The following is an 11,928-nucleotide window of genomic DNA, read 5'->3' as shown; positions in this document are numbered from 1 at the left end:
GAAATGATACATGTATACTTTCTGAAGACTATCATCCATCATCCAGTTAGAGAATACCTAGGAATGATCTTGTTATCTTAAGAAAAGAATGAAGAAAGAGAATGAAATAGTCTTACAGTAGGGATAGTTGGAAAAGAAGGGGAAAGAATGTTAGGGGAAGTTTTTTCATATAATTAGGCTGCATAGAGAGTAGTGGGGAGCAGCTGGAACTTAAAACTCACCTTTATCTAAATTAGCCAAAATGGGGATCTCACACACACACACACACACACACACACACACACACGCACGCACACACACACTCATTCACAGTTGGATGCAGCAATACAATCCATTCAACAGGAAAATAAGAGGGAAAGAGAGAAGGGGGAAGAGATTTTAAGGAATGCATGATTAAGAGAAGGATTAGTCCTGAGCAAAACATACTCTAAGGATGCACAAAAATATTGATATCATTTTGAAGTATAAAATGATGGGAATCTGAAGGGGTACCTATAAATTGGGGAAGGAAAGAACAAGTTGTGATGAAATACTGTTGTACTGAATGACCAAACAAAATTCCAGAAATTTGAGGATAAAACATGCTACTTATTTCATTATATAAAATAAGAGAACTCAGAATGCAAAATAAGACAATTTTTTGACATGTTCAATGTGGAAATTTGTTTCGATGACTATATATATTTGCAGTGGTTTTTTTTTTTCCCCTAGTATTTTAAATATGGGGAAAAGTATTGAGAAAGCAGATTTTATCCAATTGAAACAAATTAGTACTTAAAAATTTGAAAAAAGGAAGAATTAGCTGACTTTTCTCTTAAAAACAACTACTACGTGTGTGTGTGTGTGTGTGTGTGTGTGTGTGTGTGTGTGTGTGTGTGTGTAAATTTAAAATCCTCTAGAATTGCTTTTACTGCATCCAAAAGTTTTATTATGTGGTCTCCTTGTCATTTTCTTTGTTGATGTGTACCATTTTAATTTCTTTTTTCACATTTTAAAAGTTTGTCCAGGTATTTGTATTTCATCTGGTTTCCTCCAAATCTCCCATAATCATGCTAAATTATTTTGAAAGTTGGTTAGAAGGATGCTGATACCAACTATGGTTAGTCAACTTTGAATCCTTTTCCTTTAGGCTAAAAACTCTAGTATGAAATTATTTTCTAAGCAAATAGTATTTTTAAAAATTATGATCCCAATTTTGCATTTCAGAAATTAAATTCAGAATCATAATCAAAACTTTCTTACTGTATGCCAATGATTTTTTTCCTATCACTCAACCAATTTGATTGCAAAGGAGAAAAGTTATTATTAATTTCAGGGTTACAAAACACCTGAATTCTATAAAATGTTCATATCAGAGTAGTATGTTTAATTTAAATACTCTGATTCTTTTTTCTTTTCTTCCTTAGTAGAGCTTTTTTCTAGTTATTTTATTTTCCCCATGTATTTTTAAAGCTTTTTATTTTAAAAACATATGCATAGATAGTTTTAACATTCACCCTTGCAAAACCTTGTGTTCCAATTTTTTTCTCCCTTTCCCCCACCATTTCCCCTAAATGGTGAGTAATCCAATATATGTCAAACATGTGCAATTCTTCTATAACATTTCCACAATCATCATGCTGCACAAGAAAATTCAGAACAAGAAATTTTTTAAAAATGAGAAAGAAAGCAAAATACAAGTAAACAACAACAGCAAGATAAAAATGCTCTCTTGTGATCTACATTCAGTCCTTAACAATCTTCCCTCTGAATACAGATGGCTCTCTTTATCACAAGACCATTGTGACTACTCTGAATAACCTTGCTGGTGAAAAGATTCATGTCTCTTATAATTGATCGTTGTATAATCTTGCTGTGTACAATGTTCTCTTGGTTCTACTTACTTCATTTAGCATCAATTCATATAAGTCTCATCAGGCCTTCCTGAAATCATTCTGCTTGTCGTTTCTTATAAAATAATATTACTTCCTTAAATTCATATACCGTGATTCATTCAGCTATTTTTCAACTGATGGGCATCCACTGTTTCCAGTTCCTTGTCACTACAAAAAGGGCTGCTTTAAATATTTTTGCACATGTAGGTCCTTTTCCTTTTTTATGATCTCTTTGGGATACAGGCCCATTAGGGACTCTGCTGGATCAAAAGGTATGCATAGTTTAATAGTCTTTTGGGAATAGTTATAAATTGCTCTCCAGAATGGTTGGATCAGTTCACAACTCCACTAACAATGGATTAGTGTCCCAGTTTTCCCACATCCCATCTATTCATCATTATCTTTTTCTGTCATCTTAGCCAATCTAAGAGGAATGCAGTGGTGCCTCAGAGTTGTCTTAATTTGCATTTCTTAAATCAATTATGATTTGGGACATTTTTTCATATGACTAGAAATGTTTTTAATTTCTTCATCTAAAAATTGTTTCTTCATGTCCTTTGGACATTTACCAGTTCTAGAATGACTTGTATTCTTATAAATTTGAGTTCATTCTCTATGTAGTTTAGAAATGAGGCCTTTATCAGAACCTTTGGATATAAAATTTTTTTGCAATTTTCTGCTTCCCTTCTAATGTTTTCTGCATTGGTTTTGTTCAAAATACTCTAATTCTCAGAGGTAAATAATCACATTCTGATCTAGAGAACTTATATGATTGATTATGTACCTAGCAAATGAATTTCTATTAGCATGATCTGAGATAATAAATTCAAAGAGGCCTAGCATGTGGAAGTGAAAGAATGCTGGACTCAGAAAACCTGACTTCTAATGCTTGATCAAACATTAGTGTCATTGAATCTAGAGAAATAATTTAGTTCTCCTGGGCTTTTTGTTCAAAGGCAGAGAGTTTAAACTAGATAACTAAGATTCAATTCAACTTTGATTCTGTCTCTGAAAATACTCAAACTCCTGTATAAACATAAGATAGTTGTTATTTTTTTTAATTCATCTAAATTATATATTCAATTGAATATATGGAATGGAAATCAAAAGAAATAATGGATGGATTTTTGACATGAAAATAGTTCAGATCTAAGAGCTATCAGCAACTAATCACAGTTGACACTAAACCTCTGACTTTGAAAATACAAATCATTACCTTTTTATTCTAGGTAAATTCATCTAGTGATATTTTACAAATAGCCTATTAGGCAAGAAGCTTTATGTGCCATTGGGGTCATTTTTGTTTTAGGCTCCCATCTAGTATAAATGTTACATGGTCCTTGATTTTTCTGCTGCCAGACCTTATTATTCTGCCAAGAAAAAAATCTTGAATGACTCCCAGTTATCTTTGGAATAAAGTATAAATTCCTCTGCTTATCAGTTAATGTCCTCTACATTTTGACTTCAATATATTTTTCTAACCTTTTTTCATATCACTCTCCTTCATAAGATTTATATTTCAATCAAATTTATCTATTAGCTATTACCTAATGTTAAATAGCATTTGGCAGTTAGAATGCAAAAGAAAAAATTAAACTTTTGATTGAATGCAATCTAATTTCATCAGTCAAAAGATGCAAACAATACAAACAACACCCTCCCTGTAGGAACAGATAATCAAGTATACATCCAATCAAGTCCAGATAAGCTTTTTCCCTTTTTACCAATGTTCATAAAAAGGTTTTCTCGATGTTATATGTCTCTGAAGTGGTTATTTGGCAAATGTCTGCCAATCAACACTTTCTTTAAATGAGCATGGAAATGCTCCATTTTCAAATGGGGGAAGCAGAAGAAATGCAACTGAAGAGCAAGCTGAAAGCTTACTGTTTTTAAAATATAATTTTATAGGTAGTTTATTATTTGAACTACTGATAAAAGTATTCATAATATTTTTCTATTGATGTTCTGTCCTACTGTGAGAGAATCTACATATGCGCATCAGTTATTTGAAAACATCTATATAGTTGTTTTTTATATCAAACCACATAAATTCTTATCTCACCACTGAAAAACAACTTTCTCAAAACAACTCAATCACAAAATGGACACTTAAAATATAGGTTTTAATTATTGAGATAAAATTTATTCTCACTATAAATTGGCATACCATCTCATATCTCATATTCAAACTTAGAAACCTTGTTGCATGCTGAAAAGTACTCTTTCCTCATCTCTGCTTCAAAGAATCCATTTCATCTTTCAAAGGTCAGTTCAGGTACTATTTTCTTTGTAAGATCTTCATAATATTAATAAAATTAATAATTAATATTGATTAATAATTACCCTTAATTTACTTTTTACACTATCTATTTGTATGTACATATTGTTTCTCAACAGAAGAATATGAGGTTAAGAACATAATATAACTATTCCTAGTCCTTTTTACATAGTAAGCACTTTAAAAAATACTTATTAAATTGAATGGAATCAAATTTAGTCAGTGATTCAAAGTTTACTGATTTGGCCATAAAGTGACTTGAAATTCTTCAGATTAAAATGTTCACAAATTCAGTTTATATTCGTTAAATAGTCTCTGATCTATTAGAAAATTGTTTTCTAGGAAAACAAACAATTTCCACTGATTACAAGAACATAGGACAGAGAAAAGGACCAGAGATTTAGAAATTATCTGACTGTTAACAAATCAAAGCTAGTTTATAGATGATGGAATAGAAACTCAGAAAGAGGAAATGAGGGTTAATAGGAAATATGTAATGAGTAGCAGAATAGTCATTTGAGCTTAGGTCCCCTGACTCCAAAATCAGTGATTTTTTTTTTTCTCATTATACTTTGGTTCTTATTTGAGACTCTGAACTCTCACTTTTACTTTAAAACATTTCTTTTATTGGGGAAATCTGAATAGTAAAGAATGAAAATTTCTTATCTTCCTTCTAAACCTCTGTTTTGTTTCTCTTAATGTATAATTGATTCTGTGCTCCAATTTAGCTCTAATCCCTCTCTATTCATCGGAGTCAATGTGTGTATTCCTTGTCTTCCACCCTGCATATTCTCAGATCAGAGTGATAGTTCATATTATTCTCTCTTGCTATGTTCCTAACCTCTTTCTTTCTAACCTATTCAAAATTTACCCATCCTGAAGGACCAAGATAAAATTTAGTGGATATGAATTTCCAACTCTAGTCTTGAATTAAAAATCAAACACACACATACAGAATGAAGGAATTATAGTAAGACAACAATTTATGTGGAAAATGTGCATCTATGTGCTGTATCTCTGTGTTGTTTCTGTGTTTACACATACATATATGGGGATTTTTTATTGGACTCAAAATGAGTCAGAATGTTATGACATCCAAAAAAGCTAATGTAATTTTTGCCCCAAAAGAAGCACATTTTTTTTTCCTAAAAGAAGCAAATTGCCCCACTTCTTAATGTGGTAAAAGCCCTGTTCCCACACATTTTGAGAAATAACTAAAGTTATCCCGAGGATCATTTTCAAATTAAAAAAACTTAGATGTTGAGAACTGAAATAACTTACCCAGAGACATGTATACAGGAAATAAAAATGTGCTTCTTTCAGTACAAAAATTACATTAGCTTTTTTGAAATGTAAGGGATAATGAAAGTTCAGAACCTGGGGTTCACTCAAACTTTCTGGCCACCAAACTGTGAGTTATTGTGTCCTAGAAGCATAGGTTCTTATAGAAGCAGGCCTAGATTGAGTAATTAGGATGGGTAGGATGTGCAAAGGAGATAGTACTTTACTTAACCTCCTGTGTGGGGAAAGGGGTAATCCTTTCAATGAAGCTCATTACCTGACTGTGCATGTTAACATAGAAAAATGAATCTTAGGCTACAGAATATTAGGACACCAAAAAAAATTGTTAAATTTTTTTAAATTTAAAAATTTGTTAAAATATAGAAACAACCTTAGAACACAGAATATTATAATGTCAAAAAAAAAGTTAGACTATAATATGCCAACGATGGAAGGGGTCTTGGAGCATAGAATGCTAAGAGCTGAAAGTGATCTTAAAAGATAAACTATTAGGGCATCAAAAGACTTGTTAGTATCTTGATTTCCCAAAATGAGATCATCTAGTCCAATACTCTCATTGTCATTTTAGAGAAGAGAAAGCAGAGGCCCTTACTTGAAAGGACAAGCAATTTCTCAAGCTTCTTGTTCAGTTGTTTCATTTATGTCCAATTTTTTGTGATCCCATTTGGTGTTGGCAAATATATTGCTGTTGTTTGTCATTTAGGCATTTTACAGATGAGGAAATTGAGGCAAACTGAATTAGATGACTTGTCCAGGCTCATATAGTTAGTATATGTCTGATATCAGATTTGAACTCAGGAAGATGAATCTTCCTGATTTCAGGCACAGCACTCAAATAACAAGTTGACATTTGTTTTTGGTTTTGTTTGGGGTTATTTATTCTAATTATTATAATTTTTTTTCTGAGGCAATTGGGATTAAGTGACTTGCCCAGGGTCATACAACTAGGAAGTGTTAAGTGTCTGGAATATATTTGAACTCAGGTCCTCCTGACTTCAGGGTTGGTTGGTCCTCTCTCCACTGCACCAACTAATTGCCCCACAAGTGACAGTTAGAGCCAGATTCTCTGAATCTTAAACCAGGATATGATTTCCCCTTCCCCTAGAGTAGTCTATCTTCCTAAATATTTATCTTTGATAATCATAGCGATTTGAGATATAAAAAGTCCTTCTAAACATTAGCTGGGTTAAGGGATTTATTCTTGAACCATTATGAACCGCCATCCTACAGCCTTCTAATGCCGATTTGTGTCCTGAAATCTGAGGGAGTAAATTCTACGAGTGAGAGTGTTAAAGGGCTGTCTCTGCTCTCTGGGGATTCCGAGGCAATATTCTGTCAGCCTTCTTTCTAATCAGGTGCTTCCTCTTTTGCCACTGGGTCAGAATGACAGGCAGCTTGCCTCCCCCCGGGAACCAGCAGCTGAGTAGATTTGGTTAGTCTCCTTTCTGTCCCTTGTGATTGGGAGAAGGGCTTTTAAATTTCAAAACACCAATTTTCTGAACCATACAATTTGGCATTTGTTGGCTTATAAGCTATCTTTGTATTTTTTTTTCTATTTTCTCCCCATTCATAAGTCTCATCTTCACAAGATTCTACATACTTAAGGACACAGGTCATGTTGTAGACTATTGTCTCTCATTGTTCATAAGTGTTTGAGCTCAGCATTCAATAAGATTGTGTTGATTCATTGATATTTCGGGCTTTTATGAAACTTCAATAAGTAAATATGACTCCAGTTCTAACGCAAACTGAATTAAAATTGTCCTTAGGAACTATGAAGAGTTATAGATAATGGTGATGGATTAAAAACCAATTGTACATATATATTTTGAACATCAAGTATAATATAATCATTGCTATACCTGTTGAAAACAATAATTGATTGTGGAACTGAAAGTTTGTATATATTCTTATGCAATAATAAAAGTTTGTTGTATATGTTATCATAAGTAATAATGCTTATTAATTTCTTTTAAATTTTATGGCACAGGTATTCTTATCCCCATTTCATAAGTGGGAATATGTTTGCATGGCAAGATTTTACTAGAAGTTTCCACTTTTCTGATACTTTCTCATTGTGGCATTTAATGGATTTCACATAACCTAGCATCATATAGGGTGTAACTATGTTGAGATTAATTTCTATGAGTCACACAAGAAACATGCTTCATTATTATAATTATAAATTATAATTTATATTAGGCTCCATGAGAGCAAGAATACATAAGGTTTTTTTGGTTTGTTTCTTTTAATATTGCTTATTCTGTCCAGCATAAGTTTATACATAGTAGATAATATTGATTTACTAATTGATTATGCATTTGGAATGCCTAACCTTTAGGGAGAACTGTTTTCATAGGTTAGGTACTTATTTCACTGCATGAGATAAAAGTCTGCTTTTATTATCTCATTCTATATAGCTCTTGTTCAGTTATCCCCATAAATCCTTTGTGAGAATCTCAAAAAATTTAAGTGACTGACCTAAGGATATTTGACAAATATATGTTTACATTTTTATTTGTGTTTGATTCTCTACTGAATCCAAGTCTAATAATGTTTCTTCTTAGCAATATACCTGATTCACATTTGGTCTTTTACATGTCTTAAACTAAGAGTAAGTTACTTATGGAAAGGGGCCATTTCTTTTTATATATATATATATGTATATATGTATGTATACATATATATATATACATACATACATACATATATACATATATATATATATATATCTTTTTATTTACAAGGTACATGCATGGGTAATTTTTCAGCATTGACATTTGCAAAAACTTTTGTTCCAATTTTTTCCCTTCTTCCCTCCACTCTCTCCCCGAGATGGCAGGTAGACCAATACATGTTAAATATATTAAAATATATGTTAAATTCAATATATGTATAAATATCCATACAGTTATTTTGCTGCACAAGAATTGGATTTTGAAATAATGTACAATTAACCTGTGAAGGAAATCAAAAATGCAAGCAGACAAAAACAGAGAGATTGGAAATGCTATGTAATGGTTCACACCCATTTCCCAGAGTTCTTTCACTGGGTGTAGATGATTCTATTCATTATTGAACAAATGGAACTGATTTGGTTCATCTCATTGTTGAAGAGAGCCATGTCCATCAGAATTGATCATCATATAGTACAGTTGTTGAAGTATATAATGATTTCCTGGCCTTGCTCATTTCACTCAGCATCAGTTCATGTAAGTATCTCCAAGCCTCTCTGTATTCATCCTGCTGGTCATTTCTTACAGAACAATAATATTCCATAACATTCATATACCACAATTTATTCAGCCATTTTCCAATTGATGGGCATCTACTCAGTTTCCAATTTCTAGCAACTACAGAGATGGCTGTCACAAACATTTTTGTACATATAGGCTGAAAGAGGCCGTTTCTATTTTTCTTTTTTAAATCTCCCACAGCTCTTCATGTAAAGTTAGCTGTTCTACCCAAACCTCTTTGCCAATCTCCAGTGTCACATTTCCATTTGCCTTTTAGATATCTTAAACTGGTTGTCCAGCAGATATCTTAAACTCAAAATGTCCAAAAATGAATTTGTTATTTCTCTCCCTAAATTCTCCCTATCTTCTTTTTTCCTTGTTACTATAGAGGTTAAATGCATTTTCCCAGTCTTTCAGTCTCAAAACCTAGGATTCACTCTGAACTCACTATCTCTCATCTCCCATATCCAATTATTTACCAAGGATCACAATTTCATCTTTGCAAAACTCTCAGATACTCCCCCTTACCTCATCTGATACAACCATCATTCTTGGGTAGACCTTCTTTACCTTACATCTATATGATTGCAATAGCCTTCTGTGCATTTGCCTGACTCATCTCTTCTCACTCCAATATATCTTCTATTCAGAAAGTGAAGTGATTTTCCTGAAAGAAAAATCCACACATCCACTTAATAAACCCTAGTGATTTCTTATCACCTCTAGGATCCAATATGCAATCCTTTCTCCAGCAATTAAAGTTCTTTACAATCTAGCTCCCTCCTAGATTACTCTCTACCTATATTCTGATTCAGTGACACTGACTTCTTGGCTGTTCCATGAACAAGACACTCTATCTCTATGGTTTGGATATTTTCTCTGGCTGTCTTCCATCATTGGAATTCTTTCCCACTTCATCTTTACCAACTGGTTTACTGGTTTCCTTTAGGTCCCAATTAAAATTTGCATTCTACAGTAAATCTTTCCCAACCCCTCTTAATTCTAGTGTTTTCTTTCTATTAATTATTTCATATATATATATATATACATATAAAGTGTTTGTATATGTCTGTTTATTTATGTTTTTCTCATTAGAATTTTGAGCTTATTGAGGACAGAAGCTTTCTTTTGCCACATTTTTTTTTTCTCCAAGACATTAACCCAGTGTCTGACATTTAGTAAACACCTAATAATTTTTATTGATTGATTCATTGATATAAAAGGGATTCAATAAATAGATTTTTATGGATTGATTACTATAAATTAAATTCCCCCTTTTAAAATGATCTTCCCCTTAGCTTCAGTACCTGATTTTTCTTAGGTTAAATGTGCTGTCCTTCATAAATAGGTAAGATTCTTCATTTGTAATCCAAATCTTTTTTATTCGTTTGTTATCCAAGTCATTTTTCTAAAAATTATGGTGCACATATTGATTAACAAATCAATATTGTACCAAAAGAACCAAATTACTATCAATGCTGATAGTCTTGCTATAAATTAAACTAGAAGATTATAAGGAATTGGCAGTTAAATGAAATAAAGAATCATAGTTTTTGTTTTAGTTTTCTTTCTTGAAAGGGTATACAAGGTGGCTGGTGCGTGAGCGGCCGAGAAACCAAATATGGGCCTCCTTTCAGCTCTGACTCAGGGCCTGGTCCGAGGGGCAGACAGAATGAGCAAGTGGACAAGCAAGCGTGGCCCCCGGACCTTCTACAAAGGTCGTGGGGCCAAATTCACCGGCTTTTCTAAAAGTGGGAAGTTTGTGATGGTGAAGGAAATGGTCCCTGAGTTTGTGGTTCCGGATTTGACGGGTTTCAAACTCAAGCCTTATGTGTCCTATCGAGCTCCAGCAGGCACAGATGAACCACTGACAGCTAAGCAGCTCTTTATGGAAGCCGTAGCACCTTCAATTGAAAAGGACTTTAAAGAAGGAACTTTTGACCCTAACAACTTGGAAAAGTATGGCTTTGAGCCCTCTCAAGAAGGCAAGCTTTTCCAGCTGTATCCTAAAAATTATGTGCAATAAAAATAAATGTTTGACCTCTAAAAAAAAAAAAGAAAAAAAGAAAGGGTATACAAAAGAATGAGCAGCATTGTTTTTCTCATCTGTTGAAGAAAATAAGAAACACACTTTCATGGGATATCTGTTGTTTTTCAGTGGTTTTAGTCATATCTGACTCTTTAGTCAGGCCATTTGGCCTTTTTGTGGCAAAGATAGTGTAGTGGTTGGCCCTTCCCTTTTCCAGCTCATTTTACAAACAAGAAAGTAGATGCAAAAAAGATTAATTGACTTCCCCAGGGTCATAGAGTTAATCAGTATCTGAATCTGAATCTGGATTTGAACTCAGGTCTTCCCAGCTTCAGATCCCATTTTCTGTTGCTCAAATTAGAGCTTTACAGATATCTACAAATAACAACTCAAAAGAGTTCAACCTAATAATCTAAATAAGAAAATAAAAATATGTAGATGAAGAATGCATGTTTTCTAAGGTATGATATACAGGTGAATGGTCAGCCCATGGAACTGGTCTATAAGGAGATATATTTTGAAAAAAACACTATAGATGGACCATGAACTGAACCTAGAATAGAATAGGAGAAAGAGAGGAGTCTGGATTGCATTTATGATTTTATGCAGTGTTTGAACTAAAAGATTATTTTAAAAAAGGAAAATAGTATCATTTTTCCTAGAGCTAAATGGCTACAGATTATAGATTACTGCAATACATAGGTTACCCAAAGGATGATAGAAAGATGGGAAGAGAGTGTAAATAGACTACCACACATTAACAAGGAAAAGGTTTGGACAAAAAAAGAGTACAAACATCATTAAATGTAGGAATAACTCAAAACTTTGGACTTGTCATGCAAAAAAAGGAAAAGATAATACATAATTAGCATGCATTATATCCATGTAATCTGAAAGATTCAGAAAAACACCATAAATATAATCAATGGAGCCCTGACGTAATTTAATGAGAAGATATGGAATGTCATAAAACAAAAATGTGTTATGATATTCAATATTGAAAGAAACACATGTATTGGTGAGATCAATTCATTTGAAAATTTAATTATAAGCTATTATATTGCAATAATCTTTCCAGGGTTAATGCTAGGAAAAGCCCTGAAGCAACACAAGGCCAGTTTTTATACCCCCCTTCTCCCAACACTTTTAGAATTCCTCATCCTGCTTCTCACCTTCCCCTCTATAATGCTCAGTTCACTCATGATGCAT

The 11,928-nt window shown here is 32.9% G+C and overlaps 1 protein-coding gene across 1 annotated transcript; it reads left to right on the top strand.

Annotated features, from left to right (window-relative positions):
* The first annotated feature begins 10,284 nt into the window (after positions 1–10,284).
* Positions 10,285–10,759, top strand: LOC127548586 (39S ribosomal protein L41, mitochondrial-like). Its single transcript, XM_051976045.1, has one exon. It carries the CDS (start codon positions 10,312–10,314, stop codon positions 10,714–10,716), a length of 405 nt encoding a protein of 134 aa, XP_051832005.1. The 5' UTR covers positions 10,285–10,311; the 3' UTR covers positions 10,717–10,759.
* Positions 10,760–11,928: the final 1,169 nt, after the last annotated feature.

Source organism: Antechinus flavipes, chromosome 2 (genome assembly GCF_016432865.1).
Source record: "Antechinus flavipes isolate AdamAnt ecotype Samford, QLD, Australia chromosome 2, AdamAnt_v2, whole genome shotgun sequence".
Taxonomy (NCBI): Eukaryota; Metazoa; Chordata; class Mammalia; order Dasyuromorphia; family Dasyuridae; genus Antechinus; species Antechinus flavipes.
The sequence above is the reverse complement of the archived record's forward strand: the minus strand, read 5'-3'. Positions and strand labels throughout refer to the sequence as shown.